The 21,628-nt window shown below is 44.0% G+C and overlaps 1 protein-coding gene across 1 annotated transcript; it reads right to left on the bottom strand.

Annotated features, from left to right (window-relative positions):
• Positions 1 to 16,626: 16,626 nt before the first annotated feature.
• CITED2 (Cbp/p300 interacting transactivator with Glu/Asp rich carboxy-terminal domain 2) lies at positions 16,627 to 19,157 on the bottom strand. The gene is made up of 2 exons (XM_067542337.1): positions 18,863 to 19,157; positions 16,627 to 18,229 (listed from the first exon to the last, which is right to left on the bottom strand). Exon 2 carries the CDS (start codon positions 18,220 to 18,222, stop codon positions 17,524 to 17,526), a length of 699 nt encoding a protein of 232 aa, XP_067398438.1. The 5' UTR covers positions 18,223 to 18,229; positions 18,863 to 19,157; the 3' UTR covers positions 16,627 to 17,523.
• Between the last annotated feature and the right edge of the window lie 2,471 nt (positions 19,158 to 21,628).

Below are 21,628 nucleotides of genomic sequence, written 5' to 3' on the forward strand. Positions count from 1 at the left end.
GATGGGAAAAGTCCACTTGCATGACTCATCTTTACAGGGAGGAGAGCAGGACAACACTATGTACCATCCTCTTGTTGACAGCATGTAGGGAAATTCCTATTGCAATGTCCCGCAATAGTCCGTCTGGCATTGATGGATCTTTCCTTTCAGGAAGGGTATAACAACTTTTGTTGACTATCAGTCCTTCACACTAATTGATGTCTCTCTCCTGTCTGGTGATTTACACAGTTACAGAGGCTCACAATGCAACCACTCAAATATTACCTTATAACGTGGAATACAATTGAAATCAATGCATGCAGCACTCACAAGCCTTTAATAAAGTCTAAACGCTAAACACATTCTTATAATTCTAATACCTATTTTAACAATACTGATACACAAGTGAGCCAGACTGATTCCATCTATGCATTTGTCAGTGCTCAGTTGAGACAAGGGGACCTTGGCATGATCTCCCACCTGGTCTGCCAGAATCACATCCCCTGAAGAAAAAAAAATGAAGACTTTGATTAATATGCTCCTGCTATTCTTTGTTACCTTTACTCTGCACAATGGGCCACTACTGGAAGTTTGAAGTCTGTGCCTTTTATGCACTGTAAAACAGGTTGGATGGGGACTCTGGAGTCAAACATGCCACATCTCTCATTTACACTAGAAAAATGTGGCGTGCTAACCACCATGTGGTCTCCCAGTGGTGTCCACTCACAGAAGTGCTCCCAATGGTGCTCCATCATTGCAACCAACCACTATTTGGATTAGATTTGATTTGAACAAGGCTAGCCATCATCTGGTTCTTACTGTTCCAGCTTCTATCAGTGCAATACTAGTGTGGATGGAGAGTGCTGGTACAAAAGTCCAGTGGCTCAAATCGTCCTCTCATTAATGTCCCAGTTGCTGCTGAGACAGCCTGTCTAGTCTACTTTCTGAATTCCACTGCACACAGCTCAAATTTCCAGAAGTCACTTACCTGTGTAAACAGCTCTGCACACACCAGTTTGCTCAGCTGTTCAGTTCAACTGCTCCGTTTGCTCAGCTATTTTCACGGTGACCAATGCCTTCTACTTCTGTGAGTCAAATGATTTTGCTACCAGCATGTCTCATATGATACCGTTCTAGCGTGATGCCAGATGGCTTGAGGCTGGTGTGTGATATCTGTTTGGAAGAGATACAGGGTCATTTCAACCTGCTCATCTGCTGTACCTCAGTTCAAGATTAGGCATACAAGCAACTGATAGAGAAGGGCTCTAATAGGAGAGGCAAGTAATCAGGAGAAGAATAAAGGGGCTGAAGGTCCAGTATAACAAATCCTAGGACAACAACAATCAGTTTAGCTGAGGGACCCATTTTCCAGTGAGCTGAACCAAATCCTCAAGACAACCCAGCTCAATCTATTACTAGAGAGCCCAAAGGATACCTTAAGTTTACTTGTGAGGGACACAGAGGAAGTGGAAAACTGCAGGTCAGTGGACTAGTAAGAATCTGAATCTCAGGCTGTGTTTAGTGGGAACTAAGGACTCTGACGTTGGAGTAGGGACAGTGGCTGAGCTAAGGGAAAGCGTCCACATATGCACACTTTGTATGGAGTTTTGTTCCTTGCTTTTACTTCTCAACATGAGAAATAAGGTTTCAAAAACACATTATCCAGGGGGAATCCAGACATTATGGCTTACAAAAAAAAATATCAGTACTTAAGGGAAGTCCTTTTTTAACATTGGTAACTTGACAATGTCCCTTTAAGCAGGGAGCGATTTATTGATAAATGAAGTAGGACACTTAAAAGCAGGGTTCCTGAAGGCCCAGCATCAACACAGAGGAAGCCCAGTCAGAATCTACCAGCATCATTGACTCATATCTGCTACTGATTCAAGTTTCTTAAAAACTGGCTACGGCAAACATTTGGGGTCAGATTGTTCCTAGCCCTGTGGGAGTGCACAGTGGTGGGGTAGTGAGTGCCAGGAAATCCTGAGCAAGAATTAATAGAGCTGCTTGGAAAACATTTGACATAACATGTTTTTGTCAGAATTTGTCAATTTGTCAGGCTCAAAACGTTCTGCGAGACCATGCAGATTTTGATGAAATTCTGTTGAAAACCTGCTTTGGTTTCCTGACAACTTGCCCTCTAGCCAGGTCACCAATTGAGTTTGTCCCTTTCTGGGGTTACAGAGTTCGGCAAAATATATACAGTCCAAGTTCCCCTCAAAAGAAAGAGTTTCAGCCCACCTCCGGTCTCCTGTGTGTGTGTGGGACACACACACACACACACACACACACACACACACACACACACACCTTTCTGTCAGGGCTTACAATATCTCTATCATCTCCTTCTCTCCAGGAGAGGGAGCGGTTTATACCCCTTCCACAAAAAGGGTGGTTGCTAGGGAAGCCCAGGACCTTCCTCTCCACCAGGCTCTGATCCTGGGCCCTATGAGAGGCTATGATAGCAAACACCTTAGAGTGTTTCGGGGATGCCTCCCTATGTGACTTCCTACCACTTCATTACAAGGCATCAAAATCCTTCACTTCAAGTCCAAGAGAAAATAGCAAAAACAACTAACTCTTCAGCCCAGCTGGTAACCTTTTTCCTTGCAGGCTAAACCCTACTTCAAGCTGGGGCAAGTTCCTGGGTTTCACTCCCACTGCCCGAGGCTGTCATGCTCTCCCACAACCCACCGTTGCAGGGAGGCTGCACCCCTGATCAGCCCCTGCTTCCAGCCAGGCTCCCAACCCAGGGCTCAGCCTTCCAGGCTTCTCTCAGCCCCTCAGCCTGAGAGGGAAAGCTCCCAGCTAGCTCTCAGCTGTGTCTTTTCCACACCCCTCCTCTAAGGGCTTGAATAGCTGATGCAGGCCCCACTCTTTTAGGAAGGACTCCTGCTGTACCCTTATTCAGGAGTTCCCAAGATAGGTCTCGTCTTGTCTTGTCTCTTAGAATCATAGAATCATAGAATCATAGAATATTAGAGTTGGAAGGGACCTCAGGAGGTCATCTAGTCCAACCCCCTGCTCAAAGCAGGACTAACCTCTGCTATATCATCCCAACCAGGGCTTTGTCAAGCCGCAGCTTAAAAACCTCTAAGGATGGAGATTCCACCACCTCCCTAGGTAACCCATTCCAGTGCTTCACCACCCTCCTAGTAAAAAACTTTTTCCTAATGTCCAACCTAGACCTCCCTCCCTGCAACTTGAGACCGTTGCTCCTTGTTCTGTCATCTGCCACCACCGAGAACAGCCTAGCCCCATCCTCCCTAGAACCCCCTTTCAGGTAGTTAAAGGCCGCTATCAAATCCCCCCTCACTCTTCTCTTTTGCAGACTAAACAAGCCCAGTTCCCTCAGCCTCTCCTCATAAGTCCTGTGCTCCAGCCCCTAATCATTTTTGTTGCCCTCCGCTGGACTCTCTCCAACTTGTCCACATCCTTTTTGTATTGGGGGGCCCAAAACTGGACACAATATTCTAAATGCGGCCTCACCAATGCCGAATAGAGGGGAATAATCACTTCCCGTGACCTGCTAGCAATGCCCCTCCTAATGCAGCCCAATATGCCATTGGCCTTCTTGCCAACCAGGGCACACTGCTGACTCATATCCAGCTTTTTATCCACCGTTACCCCCAGGTCCTTTTCTGCAGAGCTGCTACCCAGCTCGTCGGTCCCCAGTCTATAGCTGTGCATGGGATTCTTCCTTCCTAAGTGGAGGACTCTGCACTTATCTTTGTTGAACCTCATTAGATTTCTTTTGGCCCAATCCTCCAGTTTGTTTAGGTCACTCTGTATCCTATCCCTACCTTGCAGGGTATCTACCTCTACCTCGCTCCCTCCGTTCCCCTTCTGAGCTGTCTATCTCCCTCTGCAGCTCCCCCCCCTCTGAAGCAGGGTCTGCAAGTGCAGTGGGGTGGAGTCACCTGGGCCCAGATCGGCTCCTTAATCCCTTCTGTCCCAGTGTGGGATTTACACATCCCATCACAGATGGGCAGAATTCATTCCCGGTGTAATTCTACTGTAGAGATAAATTTGGCCCATCATATTTAAACATATGTGCAATGCATTTTATGAAACACTTAAGGGAAGCACCATGTGGGATGAACACTATATAAAAATCATTTTCATAAAGCTCTCAGGATACGTGGGGACACATTTTGGTGGAAACAATGCAAAGCCTTATGCTTAGTCTGTCAGTGTTTCTCTGCCTTGTACAGCTACACCTTAATCAGCGTTGTTGCCATAAGGTCCTACAAACCTCTACCGTGAGTCGTGAATTGTCTCCTTTCAGATTTCATTTACCTCTGTACAAATGGGGTAAACATTTGGATTAATCAGATGTTTTTGAATGGTGACCTTGCTGGCACTGGGAAGTAGTTCTGCTATCACCAGCTCCCACATCAAAACAGAGAAAGGGGAAAATATCGTATTTGCATATGCACATATATTTACTTACATGCATAAACCAAGTGTCCCATACAGCATCTATTTCCCTCTCATTTTCTGGCTGCAAATCAATCTCAGAAGGGCTGTGAGTTTATGATTTGGCTTTTAAAAGCATTTCATGACCTCAAGGGTTTCTTATATAACTAAGCTTTTGCAGCTTTCCTTTACAATTCATAGCTCCTGGATACCAATGACAAAGTAATAACACAGCCAAATTAGCAGATACTGAAAATCCCTAGAGGTAACAGAGTTATCTATTTTAGGCAAATTATTTAATTCTGAATCTACATCTGTAAGAGTATCATTTCTGGATTTAAGCAAGGAAGCTGCTCTAGGAATCTAGAGGAATTCCCTATGGCTTGCTACAGAACAGTTTTGATTTGATCTTGGAAAAACTCAGGGCCTTCAAACTCTTAACAGCAAAAAAAATCAGTTATTAGTGTTTCAATTTTCTCCAGGCAATTTCCACCACTTCAGTTTGCCCAAGAGATAAACTCTCTATAAATCTGTTATGCTATATGCTGTTTGAGAAACTTGGTGAGTTGGTTAATAGGCTCGTGAAAAATCCCACTGAAGGTAATGGAATCCCTCAGGTGGGGCATGCAGTCATATCTGAATGCATCTCTGCAGTTTTGAAACAGCCTTCCTTCATGCCAATATATGCAGGAAATCTAATGAGAAGAAAAAGGCTCAGATTTTCTGCTCAGCTATTCTGTTACTTCAGTGAAGCAACTAGGGATTGACACCACTGTAAACTGGAGCAGAATCTGAACAGAAGTGCAAAAACATCCTTGCATTGAGGAAAGATTTTTTTTCAAAACCACCTATTTCAGTCCAACTTTCTTAAAAAATATTTCACCCCTGCACTAAAGAAGACTTCATATAAATGCACCTGTGGGATCAAAGTTTGACCAAGCCAAATTTGGATCTGGTGTAAGCAGGTCTATATCCCATGGAAATCTCTGGGACAAATTTAGATGTAAATAGTGATGTAAGTTACATAAGAGCCTAAGAATGGCACACTGGGTCAGACCAATGTTTCCTCTAGTACAATATCCTGTCTTCTGACAGAGGCCAATGCCACATGCTTTAGAGGGAATGAACAGAACAGGACAATTTCAGCAGCACGGGAGCCAGCAAACAGAGCTGTAAACAGGGGAGTTTGAGTGGGAGTTGATCAGGGGAGTTTGGGCAGGGAATGTTCTGATTTTGTTTTGGTGCTTGTCTGGGTTTTTGGTTTTGTTTGTTTTTTGTTTTTGTTTTCTTTTTCCTTGACAGTACTTTAGGTGTGAAGGCAATGAAAGACACAGAGGCAGCAGTGGTAGTGAACCAAACAATGGACGAGACAATGAAGATGACCATATGTGGAAGCTACAGGATGTATATGATCCTGGAGTGGGTACCTGAAAAGAGCTTTGTTTGTATGAAGTGCCACCTGATGGAAGAGAAGATCCAAGGTTCGGAGATGCAGGTGGAAACTATGGCTGAGTTTTGAAGGGGATTTGAGCAGATGATGAAGTGAAGGAAAGAGGAAGCTGATGGGAAAAGTCAAGACTCACAGATGCAAGCTTGACTTAAGAACTTGGAGGGGAGACTGCTGGGTGAGGAAAGTGGACATTGGAAGGATATGACTATGAGAACCAGGCAGAGGTAAAGACTGGCTAGAGAAGGAGAAATAGAGCTCAGGAATGGGTTTGCTGAGTTGGAAAATGAAGAAGGGGCACAACAGGCAGTAACTGAAGGAGGGAGGGCAAGGAAGAAGAGAAGAGCAGCTAGTCCTATAAGAAAAGAGGAAGAGTCAATGGAGATACCCAGAGTTCAGAGCCCCAGAAAGATACAGTATAACTTTTAGAAGATTGCAAGGGAGAATAAAACACAAGAGGACTTGCAGCCATAAAGAACAGGAGGAAGGCCAAAGGATCACACCATTACCAGGAAAAGGCAGGTCTATGTGATTGGTAACTCTCTACTAAGAAGAAGAGACAGGCCTGTCACCAGAGCTGATCCAGAGAACAGAAGGGTGTGCTGTCTGCCGGGAGCTAAGATACAGGATATGGAAAAGGATCCTAATGGGAGCAGGAAAGAATCCACTGATTATCCTTCATGTGGGAACAAATGATACTGCTAGATTCTCGCTGGAACGTATCAAGTGAGACTATGCCAGGCTGGAGAAATGGAAAGGAAATGGAAGATCAGGTGATCTTCAGTGAGATTCTTCCTGTCCCTAGAGGAGGAGAACAAAGGCAAGAATAGATTATGATGATTAACAGATGGCTCAGATAGTGGTGCTATAAGAAGAGATGTTTGACCACGGGTAGACATTCATGGACAGAGGACTGTTCTCATGAGATGGACTCCACCTGAATAGAGAGGGAAATACACTTCTGGGATGGAGGTTAGCACAACTGATTAAAAGAGCTTTAAACTAGGAACTCAGGGGAGACGGTTGGGAGATGCTCATGTAAACTCCATGCCTGATTCTAGTATTGACCAGAATGAAAATTAAGAATGAGAGAATACAGCAATGGAGAAAGGAACAGAAATGGATAGGAGAATTAAGAGGAAGGATAGTGCTGATAGTCAAAATAGTTGATAACAGTTGTCAAATAGGCGATACGGGCAGTAGAATGACTGTACCCAATCAGGTGAGGAATGTGGGTGAAACCAAACAGCAACAGTTAAGATGTTTGTACACCAATGCAAGGAGCCTGAGTAACAAAATGGAGGAACTAGAACTACTGGTGCAGAAAGTGAAATCAGATGTTATAGGGATAACAGAAGCATGGTGGAATAGTAGTCATGACTGGAGTACTGGAGGTATTGAAGGGTATGTGCTACTCAGGAAAGACAGAAATAAGGACAAAGGGGGCAGAGTAGCATTGCATCTTAATGATGAGGTAAACTGTAAAGAAATTAGAAGTGATGGAATGGATAAGACAAAGGCTGTCTGGGCCAAAATCACTTTGGGGAAGAAAGCTACTAGACTAGGATCCCCTGGGATAGTACTTGGGGTATGCTATAGACCCCAGGATCTGATCTAGATATGGATAGAGCCCTTTTAATGTTTTTAATTAAATAAATACTACTGAGAATTGTATGTTTATGGAAGACTGACGGGGTGTACCTACCCTGCACTTGTTCAGCAGGGGTTAACCACATTCTGTGGGCTGAGGAAGCCACATCCCTTCACTTCTGCTGGGCATGCTCCAGCTGGAACCAGAGTATAAAAGGGAGTAGCTCAGCTCAGTCTCTGTTGGCCACCATTGAGAGAAGGGAGACTGCTGGAGCTTCAGGTACATAGAAGCCAGCTGGGCGGAGGCTCCAACTGACCCCCAGCTGGCCACCACTGATGGAAGAGAGACAGCAGAGGCCACGAGGCTACCAGCCTTGAGAGGAATGATAGGAAGAGGCCCAGAGATCAGGTCTGAGCTAATGGATGACTGAGACTGATCATAGAAATACTGGTTCCCTAGGGTTCTGGGTTGGGACCTGGTGTAGAAGGGTGGGTTTGGGTCCCCCTACCCTGGGTGCACTGCCATTTGGGGGGGAGGGCAAACCATGCAGCAGAAGAACTACCCTACTGACCCTGGCCATTGGGCAATACTGTCCTGAGATGGCCACTATATAGATTTGGGCCATGAGACTGTGCTGCCCTGAACAACAAGGACAGTCTTATTGCCACTGGCTATTGACCCAGACTGTCCTGTGCCGCAGAGCAGCTGCGTTGACTCTGGCCACTGGGCATTGCTGTCCTAGGAGCCAAGGCAGCTGTTGTGACACAAGAGACTAAGATGGTTGGGCTGCCAAATCCCTACTTTGATTCCCCAACAACCTGACACCCCGTGACCGGGTGTACCTATCCTGTGGCAGAGACTTAACTTCCCAGATATAGATTGGAGGACAAGTGCTACTAATGATAGTAGGGCTGAGATTTTCCTGGATATGATAGTTGACAGATTTCTTCACTAAATAGTGGCTGAACCAACAAGATGTGAAGCTATTTTAGCTGAGGTTAGTCCTGCTCTGAGCAGGGGGTTGGACTAGATGACCTCCTGAGGTCCCTTCCAACTCTGTGATTCTATGATTCTATTTTAGATTTGGTATTGGTGAGTAGTGAGGACCTCACAGAAAAACTGGCTGTAGGGGACAATCTTGGTTTGAGTGATCATGAGCTAGGTTGGGCACTGCTGCTATAAGACTCATTGAGGATCCAACAGTATGCGTAGATTGCAGAGTCTTATAATGAATAGTGGGCACCTACCCGCACTGCAGCTTCTTGTTGCTTTCATAGTCTACCAATAACTTCTGTCTTAACTGGACTGATCTTCAGTCAGCTAGCACTCTTCCATGCTCCAGTCTCTTTTGAACACCGGCTAAAGTATTTGATAGCACTGGCAGGATTGGATGAGACAGCTATATGATCTGACCTTCTCAGCAGCCCTCCTAACAACCCCGTACATATACACACGAAACAAGAGGGAGGGCATGATGGGACCCTGAAGAACCACACCTGAGAATATCCATAGGACACAAAATGCAGTTGCCCAAAACAATGCTTTGTAACCTCTCCAAGAGAGAGGAGTGAAGCCACTGAAAGGCATTCCCATCTTCTCCTGCTAAAGTTCACAGAAAAGTCAACAGCACCTCAGCATGGATACATGAGACCTGGTTCTCCAGTCCACTAAGGCCACTTTATGCCACATAAGCAGCACAAAACAATCTTAAATGACCAGAGATAGCTTGTGGAGAATTCCTTTTGCATAGGAGAACTCTCTGGGGGTGGAAAGCTGGAAGAAGTGGCTGCATTGCCATGCACACAGCACAGATGTGGTGGACAAATCAGGACCTTGATCTTTATCCAGTGCCAGTAAGAGATTATCTATCAAACAATCAGAGTAGTCAGTGTGTGTAAGAGAGCAGGTAATTTCACCAGCCAGCAAAAGGAAACGGATTTCCAAGGCTCAGGCCTGCTGAGGCCCTGTCCTTGGAGATTTATTTTTTTAATTTTAATTTTAATTTTAATTTTTTGTTCTGGAATGGCAGCTGGACTCAACAGCTGCCTTTGTGTAAGATTGTGACTTGCCCTTCCTAAGAAGAGTGTTGACAATCTCCTTTTCACTAACCCAGAAGAAGATGGATCCAAAGCACAGGTTGGGACCTGAAAATTTTCCAGCACCTGTGGTTCATCATTGAGTGTCAGTGATCTAATCTCAAGTAGCGAAAACTAGGTATTTGTACCCTACAGATATCACTCTGCATCCATGAAAGCTGACAGTTCAATTTGAATCCACTCAATTGTCTCTAAAAAGTAATGTGTAACTTCCTCACAATGAGAGAGACATAAATAAACCAGTGAGCTAAAACAAATTAAGCAGGCTGTCCACTACTCGGAACAATTCTGTCATTAAAGACTTTGTGGAGACAGATGGAGGCAAAGAAATTCTTCTTTGCTTCTCATGCAACCACAGCAAAAGATTTCAATAACTCTTTATGATACAGTCAGTCAGGGTTAGCACAAACTTTCCACTACTGACAGTCTAGCCAACTTCCCTCCCACTTCAGTTGTCACTAGTCACCTGTAAGCCAGGATGATGTGTGAAGACAAAGTTGGGAAAGAAGATACCCAAGGGGTTACTTCAACAGTAGTATACATTTCCACCAAAGTATTAATTGAGTGGTCTGCCAGAAAAGCTATATTTTATCCTAGAGCTACTTAGAAAAACCGCAGCTTCTACCAAAACCCCTCATGCCATTGACCTTTAAGACTGGACCATCAATGTAGGTCCCTCACTCCAATGGAGAGGTGTGCTCCAACCTCATATCACTGTTGTCCCAATGTAAATCTTCAACGGATCATGCAGGGATTTCACAGTACACCATTCTAGCATTCTCAAGATACACGGACAGGACCTAATTTTCATTATACCAAGGCCCCTTTACATCATTTTGACAGTGTAAAGGTCCCTTAAAATGGGTACTGATATAATTTGCACACACTTTAAGAAACCTTGACACTGACAGTAGTATAAAGGATACCTTAGAGTAAAAGAGAATCAGGTCCAGTGGATTTAATCCAATTTTGGTGTGGGAGACTGTCTGCACTTCAGACTGGATGTGAACAGCACATCTACATCACCAACCCATCAATCTACAATAGATTAATGTTGTTTCAGATACAGGTAATAAACCCCTGAGCCAGAACCAGTCCAGCAACATCATTGAACCAGGTTTTGGTGATGCTTGCAAAGTCATGGCCCTTATCTCCGGCCAAATCATGAATGGATGATTATTAACCAATATTAATCATCATGGACCATAAACCAGGATCCTTATCTGCAGATACTCCAGCCTTCGGAGAGCTAACTGAAGATGAAACCAATGAAACTGAGAGTAAATATATTGATTCTTCTTTACAGCCTGCTCCAAATCTTTTCTTGCTTTGTCTCCCTATCCACAACCAAAGAGATCAGTGTTGTTCCACCTTCTTGGCCCCTTACAGTGACCATCAGAGGGCTGCAGCTGAACACCTGCAAAAAGCATCTCCAGGAAAGAGCACAAAGTTCTCTTTTAGTCTCTTGAACTGCAATAATAATCAATAGTTCAGCTTTGGAATTAGGTGACATTTCAATAGCTTGGCATCTGCAGAGCCAATGTTTGCAAATAGAGATCCTAGTGATAGCACTCGGGGGAAAAAAAAAGCTTCCAACGACTTCCATGGACTGTAAACAGTCTCTCAAGGGAAGTGGTGAAAAGCCCCATTGGTTGCAACATTTACCGCTAGAATGAACAAAGTAAGGAACAGCCCTGTGCTGGTGGGTAGAGGACAGAATAGATGACCTTTTCCATATTAATCTTATTTCTGTGATTACATTACGTTATGGAATTCTTAGCACAATATAATGGCGTTAAAGTGGAAAAAGGATACCAGTTCATGACAGGTAGCACTGTTCATTTTTGTTGACTGCCTTTCAGTTAATTAAGATGTACCTTATAAATCAAATAGAAATATGTAACTATATGCCTAAATAAGACAGAGCTTCAGCTACACCTAGTGGCCACAGGCTGAGTACTGCAGACTCTCTGCAGCCATGCCTGTAGATATTTTTTATCTGCCATGTTAAATTACTCCTGTTCTATTTCAATACGTAAACTGTGAATTGAATCCAAACATATTTCATATTAGAGTTTCAACAGTTTAAGTGACTCCTTAACAAATCCGAGTGATCATCTGTACACTGTTGTCTTTCATTTGCAGTGTTTGATTAGAAGCTTTGGAAAAAGGAACTCTCGTCTAAAGGTGGAAACATTTTCTAAAAAGCCATGTGATGCGATCGAGTGGCTTATTGCACAACATACTGTGGAGGATCCAGGGCTGTGAACACCTGGGTTACCTATGATATGATGTTCTTATCCTTTGTTGGCATGGTATCCCATACTATTTTAGGGTGCAAGCCTGCAAACAGTTCCAAAGTGCATCTTAAAGGCAACTCCCCTCCCCCCAACACAAAACAGTATATTTTAATTTATTTAACCTAAATCAAAGTGAGAAGGGCAAGATTGAACTGTGCTTAAAAGGCATGAAGCCTGCCAGCCTTCTCAACCAGGGGATTATGTACAGTTGTGCAGAGAGAGATGGATGGATGGGAGGAAAGATTGCCTAAAAACGGTTGAGCAAAAGGCTTAAGTCAGCATCTTGGACAAGCTAGCTCTTAACTTTGTGATTGACTTGAGAAGGTGAAGGATCCTTGCTGAAGTTGGTGGAGCAAGGATATATCAAGCACTTATTTAAATGAAGACATTATGGACATCTTACAAACTTAAAAAAATTCACTCTCTTGTTCAATGGTCTAAAATTAGCTGGCTAGGCTGTGATGAAAAATTTACAGTACTTTTTGGTGGCTCAAAATCTATTTTCCCCCCTTGCATGGTGCTTCTTTGTTTATCTAAACAGCAGATTAAAAAAGGCAAAATAGGTTTCAAAATCTTACCATGATCCCAAGATTTTTCTACACAACAATCAAATATACTATCAACTTGTTACCTAGCACACAAGGAGGCTGGGACATGTTATTTATCCCAAAGCATTCTAGTATATCTGTTAATTACTTGGAGCCTGATTTTTAAGAAGTACTGAGCACCCATACCTCCCATGAATTTTAGCTGAAGGCTTAGGTGTGTGACACTTCTGAAAATCATGCCATAATCTTTTATTTTACTTTACCAGCAGACATAGCAATGGTAAAGTTGGTGAATGTCTTTCCTGGTAAACATTCTACTATAAGAAGCATCAACAAAGAACACTAGGAATTTGTAAAAGAAAAGCGATGAGGGAAAGTGATGAGCATTTTAGGAATACTGAATATCAGTGGATGGAAGCCTTTTATTTTTTTAATATAGCAAATCTCTCTTTCTTTGACCTGGCAATTAAGGTTGGGCACTGATCAAACTGCCCAACAGAGTGTGTGCATACGCGCGTGCCAGATGGACTAGGATTGAAATACCTGACCCATCGCTATTAAAATCCTGATGTTGCAAATGTCTCTTCTATAATGTGACAAAAAACCCCAAACAAACAGAGAACATACAATAATAGTGGTTCATCTGTTCAGTCACTTGATGTGCTTCTCTATTGTTGCAGTTCCTGAGACTCAGCTTTATCCTATATGTGAGCTCTGATTTTAACGATAGTGGTATGCTGCAGAAATGAGTAAATACAATTTCTGAAACTCTTTTCTACTGACAAAATGTGTTCGGAGAACATGAAAGCCTGAGAAACTGCCATTGCTTTGGGTTCCAAATTCCTTTGATTTCTAGACTTATTTCTATTTTCCTAGCAATATTATCTGCCAATTTTTAAAAAGTAAAAGACTTTGCCTTCATCATTTACACAGCTACCCTTCGCTGTCAGGTCAGATTTGGTCCCTTAGTTAGTCCCCAATTACTCCTCTGTCAACATGAAAGATGAGAAACAGATGAAACAGCTGAGTTTAAGGGGTAGGCCAGATCCATGACATAACCCTCTTTCTGTATACTATACATTAGTGTTTTGGACCGCTCCTGTAGAATACTGTAGCATGGGTCCCTGACTGGGAATTTTCATGGAGTAAGAAGTGCAGTGTTACAGCTCTTTGACATGTAAGGTTATTTTCTTCTGAATTTTAATGTATTGCCTTTCTCCAGTTTTTTTTTTTTACTTTGTTTTCAGAATCCCTTTAATTCAGCCGGACACCTAAATGACAGATGTATGCCTCCTATTCCATAGATAAAAATGGTTTTGAAAAAGTCTCTTTAAGAAAATAGCTTCTTTCCTTTTAATATGCAAACCACAAGGGGGCGCAAACACCTAATTTATTCAGGACAGAAGAGAGTTTATATTTCAAAGATGACCACTCCTAACAGATTGGTAGATTAATATTTTGCTCTAAAGGATCTGGCCTTTACTCATGACATCAATTTATATCCAACTCAGGCTTTTACAGTTGTAAAAGTCATTGAGACTATAAACTTCACAATAGATGTCAGCCTATTCTTGGTGTGCTCTGTGGACCACCCCATAAACAGCAGTGATGAGGTAACTGTTCTCCTAAGACCCGGCTAAAGCTGTAATGGCTTTATCGGCACCAGCAAAGTGGCTGTCACCATATTTTTTTCAACCACAAGACACTGAAAATTATTTTCTTAATCAGCACCTATTTTTCTGACAAGTGTGTTTGGTGTTATGTGAAAGCTTATCCTTGATCTCCCTTGCAACTAAAGCAGTGTGTCTATTTATGGACATGGCTTAAAGAACAGTAGAGCTCATGTACCATATTAGAACTTTTTGAAAAACAGCCAAAGCCCAGAGGTCAAGTTTCCTATACTGTAAGCAAATTAAAAGGATGCAAGACCACACCATGCTTTATGAATATCTGGTAGTAGCTGGTAAAATAGGTCACTCTACATATTGCACTCATTATTTTGCCCAAACAACAAAATATTTAAACGTATTTATAAACACTACAAAAGCCAGATAAGATCAACTCAAGGGCCTTCTTCTGCTCCACACTGTCAGTGAGAATTTTTCCATTGACTTCAATTCAGTGAGATGAGAGTCAGGCCCTAAATGTTGTTTGGTAGCTCATACTAAGAATTTTTTTGTTAAATGTAGCAAAAGAAATATAGTTTGGCATCTGCCATGACTGGACTCTGTATTAGAAATTAAGTGACAATGTAGGTGATGTGATTATGAATATGTTCTGCAAACTTGTCTGCGGTATAATCTCAAGGGTCGACAAAAATTTTTACACTATTTTTCTCTGGACAAAACCAATGTTTTTGGCAGTTCAGTCTGATCTCACATTGTCTGGAGGAAGTGGAGCGCCCAAGTTATGCAATAAGGTGTATACAAATAGATTTTTCCTGTGTGCTAATAAAACTACCTATTTATGGAAAAGCTTATAAGGAAGGATTTAACGCTGCACACAGACTCTGTAGTGATGCTTCAACTAAGAAGAATCCATGTTTTCACCAACTTCATAAATCAAGAGTCTGTAGCAAACAGAAGACTATTCCTTTATGTTTTAGGAGTCTATTGAAGAGGATTTCAATAATAATAAGTATAATATTCAGATCTTTGGGTTTTCTGATATAAAACAAACTGAGGCAGTCAAAGCCACAAGCAAGTCAAACAGCCTCAAAACAGGGGGAGGAGGGAAGGTTTATTTAGTGCCAAATTAGGCAGCAGGTATTGACTATAGCTGTATTCTTCTAAACACTAAATTATTGGACAGTTGATAAGATATGGTTCAATGGCAGCTGATGTTCAATTTAGTGTCACACAAAATTAGGGATCACTGCCTGATCACAGTTGCCTCTTCGAAGGCTGGTCTAAAGGAAAGAATGTTTCCTACCTGGAAATAGTGGTATAATGGTCCCTTACTCCCCAATATCTTCCACCCCCCCACACACACACTCCTGTACACCTGTTTGTCTTCTAGTTTTGTCCATTGGTGTACTTTATCAACATTAATCATTTTGCATACTAGCATGATTTTTCACATAGATAAACCAGAATTGCTAACAGGTTTTTGAGTTGACTTTTACCACCAGCTGTTTGGCAATACTAATTAATTCCCGAGCTTGATTCAAAATGCTATAAACTTACATACTCACATTATCTAGAGATATTGTCCTCTGTTTACACACCTATGTTCAGCAAATTCAACTACATAATAGTTTTGTTCTTTCCCATTACGCTATTTTTCATTAACTCACAACACTGAAAAATAATTTTAAAAGTTAGAAAGAGGGTGAGGTGTCAGATCAGTTTTAAACTTGGGAACATTGCTAACTGAGATTATGAGTATTATTAGGGATGTGATCCTGCAGTCCTTACTGAAGTAATGACTTAAATGGAAGGGATTTTGCTGCTGTTGGTTTTTTTTTTTTTTTTTTTTTGGGTGGGGGCGGAGAAGGCAGAGGAGGAAAATAAAGAGGACTACAAGCTTTGGCCCTTAAAGAACAATGTATACATTGCCTTATTATAATGAAAGGATTCTTTTTCTTCCAAAGACTTGCAACAAATGGGTCTGAATTCTTTTCATTGGGACTTAATTGCAACTAAGGCAGGGTTGTCCCACAGTAGAAAATTTTAACTTACAAGTCACTAAATATGAAATATAGTAGATTGAAGTGTTGCATGTCTTCTAGTTTCATAGAGTGATCTTCTATGTAAACCAAATAATCAAAGATAGCACAGACAAAAAAATCCCCACTACCTAATAAGTTCATCTTTTAAATAACTTTTCAACATGACATAGTAAAAATACGAAAGAAAAAAAGTCTAACATGTAAGTGAAAGAGGATTTATAAAATTACAAGTTTAATAGATAAATATAATAAATACTTTATGCATCATAATTCTGACAACTACATTTAAAGCAACTATGTTGGCAAGTCACACACACAAAAAGTTGCTTCTTGGCAACTTTATTTTTGATAAAACCACACTGACAGGCATATTACAATGTTTCTTATTAAGCTTTATGCCATAATTATGTTTAAATCCTGCTCTCCTGAGCTCAATATACATTGGTGCAATGTAATTTCTACTTTGGAATGTTTTCCTGAACACCAACACAGTTTTACAGGTAGATGTCCTACTTACCAAGGGCAAAGGGAGTTCTGAAGAAAAATATTGGTAAATGACTTCTAGAAAAAACTAAAGCATTTCTGAACTTTTTATTGACATTGGCAAATTAAAATAGAATAAATTAACAATATTTTCTCAAAAAAATGTTTTGTACAAAAATACTGTCAAAATTTCCTAAAAAGCTTTCAACACAGTAGTATCTTTTCATGTACTGAATAAACTATATTAGCACAGCGTCAAAAATGCTGAAGACAGAAACAAAATAAAAATCTGTGAAATGTTTGCCACTGACTAGTCAACATTCCATCCACACCATATTATTGTCTGTACATATGGGGGAGGGGGAATGGATAGCAGACTAAGTAACAGTATATCTTTTCCTGATCTAGGAGGGGTTGGGCCACATCTGTTAAGCTTCCAGTTTAGCATATTAAAAAAGAATTAGTCTGCACTGCAATGCATAGTTAAAAATGAAGCAAGATGGCAGCATTTGTGCAGTAATATCTGCCCTTCAAAGTTCATGCAACCAACTAATGCAATTTTTTCCCCCCTGTTCACTCAGAATCTGAATGCAGTTCAAGTCATTGTTTACAAAATCCACAAGATTAAGCAATTTGCCAAGATTAATATCTAACCAGTTGAGCACTGTCCAAAATTATGGACATGTTACTGTGAGGAAATTAAGAGGGGGTGGGGGGCTGGGGAGGGAGAACAAAACCAAAAAAAGTCAAGAGTTAGCCAGAAATTATTACTACAGGAAGGGAAGTGAGTGTCAAAGCTACCAATAAAAAAAAAAAAAAAGTGGCAGCAATTAAACAAAACAAAAACCAACCACCCCAATTTATACAAGCTCATCGTTGACTCTGTTTTCCAGATTCTCAGCCTTTCAAGCCCTGAAAAGCGAGACGCTGTGTCTAAGGGAATGTTTTCATTCACACCGATACAAAGTCCTTTGTTTGTTTCCGAAGAAGTCAGCAGCTCACCCGGCTGGGCTGCTGTTTGCAAACGAAGTCCGTCATGAAATCAAACTCGTTCTGTCCCAACCACAGCTCGGGGAGCTCCTTGATGCGGTCCAAACCCATTTCTATGACCAAGGACATGAGCACCTCCTCGTCTATGAGGTCAGTGTCTATGACATGGGGAGGCAGCATCGCTGCGGGGACGTGGGGCGCCGAGGGAGGCATGCCGCTGCCGTGCTTTGGGTTGCACTCTCTGAAAGGCTGGCTGGTCCCGTTCAGCTGAGGGTTGGCGGGGTGCAAGTCCGGCATGTAGGGGTTGTGAGGATAAGGATGGTGGCTAAAATACTGGTTGTTTAGCTTCTGCAGCTGCATGCTGGCTGTCAAGGGGCCTCCTTGGCTTGCAACCGGGGGGGCCAGGAACTGAGAATGATTAAATCTCGCCGTGGGAGGCAGGCTGCCGGGAGGGTGCCCCCCGCTCACGTTCCCCGGCCCCATCGCATGCCTGATCCCGCCAGTCGCGTTCATATTTCCAGCTCCGTAATGTATATGGTCGCCCATCAAGGCGTTGAAGGCATGTGGCGGCTGCTGTTGGTGGTGGTGATGGGGGCTCGGAAACTGACCCAGTCCCATCCGATGTGCAGGGTGGTGATGGAGCCCGCTGGTGCCAGCGGGGAATCGCCCATGATTCATGGCCATCATGTGGTCTGCCATTTGCCACCTGGAAAGTTCACATTTGGAGAGAGAGAGAGAGAGAGAGAGAGATTGTTTTTAAATTCACAGGCATTGCCCCCACGCTCTTGTACAGTTCCTGGGCTCCCTTAAAACAAACACACAAAACACAGCGACTTCAGGGACACTCCCGGCTGTCTTGCTCCCCTCCACATAACGCTGCTGGGTTTTAAAGAGAGAGAGGAGCCTGCAGCTCAAACCAGAGTCCGCCCTGCAAATCCCAAGCGCCGCACACACCTTCCCATTTCAACTCCTGCATACCTAGCCCTCCAAAGCATCGCAGGCGGCAGCCGCCTCCCAAACAACTGAACAATTCTTCCCAAGCGCCCCGGATTTCCAAGCGAGGGAAAGACACCTTTTAAAAGAGAGAGAAGAGACCCCGCTTCCCTCGCCGAGCCCAGCCCAGCAAACACACGAGTCCCGCCTACCCCCTGTCAGCAACTTTGGGAATTAAGTCCACCAGGCTTGTCCCCATTGTTTTATTTTTATAACACCCCGGTAAGGAGCTTATGCTCCACAGCGGAGCCTGACCTTCTTTTCTGCAGCGTTCACACGCGTGCCGCTGTACACCGAAGTATGCAAAAAAGGAACAAGCATCCAAAAGCCCCTCCATGACACTCACCTCCCTGCTTCTTTTTGTTTTGTATTTTGCTCCCAAGGTGGTGATGCGATCAGTCAGTAAAACAGCAGCCCAGCATAGAGAGGGCTTTCCTGGTGCTCGTCTCTGCGGCTACCTGATGATACTAATTATTAATTAGGGTTGGGGGGATTGCGGCGGCGGCGGCGGTGGTGGTGGTGGCGGCTGCCCCTGCAGACCGAAAGCTGTTCCTCACTCCTCGGCGAGGCTCATCGGTACTTGCCAACAATGCGCTGTGTTTCTCTTCGCCAGCTTTGGCCGCAGTTAATATAGGATTTCAGAAGGGAGGAGCAAAACCCTCACAGGCAACCAGAAGTAAAACCTGGAGCAAGCGGGGAGGGAGGGGGGAAAGAAAGACCCAAAAAAAAAAAAAAAAAAAAAAGCCAGGCGGATCTGGAAGGAATCCAAAGAATCCTGTTCGTTCTGGTTGAGCGACACGTGTGTTTGCTGATCACTTATGCGGTGTCTTCAGATCTGCTAACGCTACGGAGCCATATCCCTGCTGCACTCTTCTTCTATCTCAAACGGGGGGACGGAAATACGACCAGATTGTACAGAACTGGCTGGGAGAAGCCCGACAGGGAAAAGAGAGCCGGGATCATAATGGACACTGTTGCAACGGCTGCTAAGAATAACTTAACAGGCGTCGGTTTGATCACACGGCTGGTACTTTACTGGCACTCTCCTCCCAGCTCAGATCAATCAGGCTGTTTTAAACTGCCATTGATTTCTGGAGCAGTGGCTGGCTGGAGAGTATACTCTTCTTCCCCCCTGCCATTCTGCCACACTGCTTCCCCCTTACAAGGGTTACACTGAAAGCAACTGAACGGCTTTGCTCTTGCCTCGTTCAGAGCTGCTTGTGCTTCCTCGGTGCAACTGCAAACGCGTGAGAATTCAGGCTGTTTATGGGAGCGTGTCTGGCATGCTACTTTTCTTTTTTTTTTTAGGCAGGGGTAACTCCCTCCCCCACAACTAGGTATTTCTTCCTCTGCCTCTATTTGGAGGGCGCTGTCGCACGCACGAGGCAGGCAGAGGATGCAGGTGGCAAAGAAGACATGGGGATGTTTGTCCGGTCCTCCATGGCACCCGCAGACACAGATCCAATCCGCGCTTTCTGGGTCACCCTCAGCTGCTCCGTGTACGTGTGCTTTTGCTAAGTTTGCGTTTACCTCTCTTGGTAGCTTTGGCATTCAAACGGAGGCGACTCTGCTCTGTAAACAAACTCAGCAATACTCATTCCCGAGATCCACCTTTTTACACATTATGCACGGTGGCTGCGCCTGCTGCCCTTGATCCGGGAGGTGGGGGAGGAACAAGGGGCTGTGGTTGCAAAGTTGCACAACCTCCCTCCTGGCTGGCTTTGTCTGGTGATGATTTGGGGCTGATTTAGAGGGCTCGGGTTTGCAGTGAACCGATACAAGCGCTCTCCGGCACTGCGTTTTGCTGGAAAAAAAGAAAAAGAAAAACATGACATGGGAACTGCTTTGTAAATACAGTAGTGCTGGGGGGAGGGGGCAGTATGCTGAGGCACATTGCATATCAGGATAAACCTGCCCCTGGGCACAGCACATCTGACATTCAGCACTCATTGGCAGGGTGGCATGCAAATAGAACCCCAAATATCAGCAGTCCTGGATTTCCAAAAGGCATCTCTAGCTACAAATCCACCAGCTCCTCCCTGGAGGACAGCTGCCCTAAATTCTCACACAAGAGGGAGAGGGCAAGGAGAGGAGGGTTGCTAACAGGGCAGTGAAGTTGGATACTGTCCCATTTTAAATCTCTAGTTTAAAACTCTTAAGAAGGGACATTTTGTCACAGCTCACTGAGAGTGCAGAGGGCTCTGGTGCAGCTCTGAGGCCGTGTTTCTCAACCTTTTAAGTAGCAAGTACCCACTAACTTCTGAAAATTGTAATAAGTACCCCAACACTCAATTTTCCACGGGATTTTACATTTACAGACAAATGTGAGCCATATGTTGGAAGAAGGGCTGAGTATATAAGGCTGTGATATGACAGAAGTCAGATCTAGTGTGGGTAGGGTTACCACCTTTACCCCAGGGGTGCACAACTCAAGTATGTACCTGGGCTAGTGGTGATGTTGGCCAAAGCTAGGAGACCTTGAGCAACATGACAATGCTGGGGAACATAAAGCGCCGCATGAAATTATATGCCATAGATTTGAGAGGAGGAAGGGGTGAGAGAGAGACAGGGAAAGAGGGTGAGAGAGAGAGTAACAGGAAAAGAGGGTAACTGGTGAAATCTGGGGACGTAGGCAGGTGGCTGCTGCCCATCTTCAAGCCGGGGTGCTGGAGGCTGCAAGGCCATCTTGCGAGACACAGGAGGCTACCACCGGGCTCCCACCTGGGACCCAGCGGGAAGTAAGGGACTGCTGCCCGCCTCCCCCAGAAGCTAGCGGCTGCTGCCCACCTTCCAGCTGGGAGCTGTGACTAGGAGGGAAGCAGGGGGATGCTGCCCGCCTTCCCCACAAGATGGGGGCTGCCGCTCGCTTCCCTGCTGGGAGCTGGGACCGGGGGGGGAAGCGGGCGGCTGTAGCCCAGCTTCCTGGGACTGTGGTGGCTGCCGCCTGCTTCACACCTGGGAGCTGTGACTGGGCAGGAAGCAGAGAGCTGTCGCCCGCCTTCCCCGGAAGCCGGGGGCTGCCACACGCCTCCCATCTGGGAGCTGGGACCGGGTGGAAAGCAGGCTGCTGCCACCTGGCTTCCCCAGAAGTTGGCAGCTGCCACCTGCCTCA

The sequence above is a fragment of the Emydura macquarii genome, unplaced genomic scaffold, assembly GCF_026122565.2.
Source record: "Emydura macquarii macquarii isolate MOO-44397 ecotype Brisbane River unplaced genomic scaffold, CSIRO-AGI_Emac_v2 contig_705, whole genome shotgun sequence".
NCBI lineage: Eukaryota > Metazoa > Chordata > Testudines > Chelidae > Emydura > Emydura macquarii.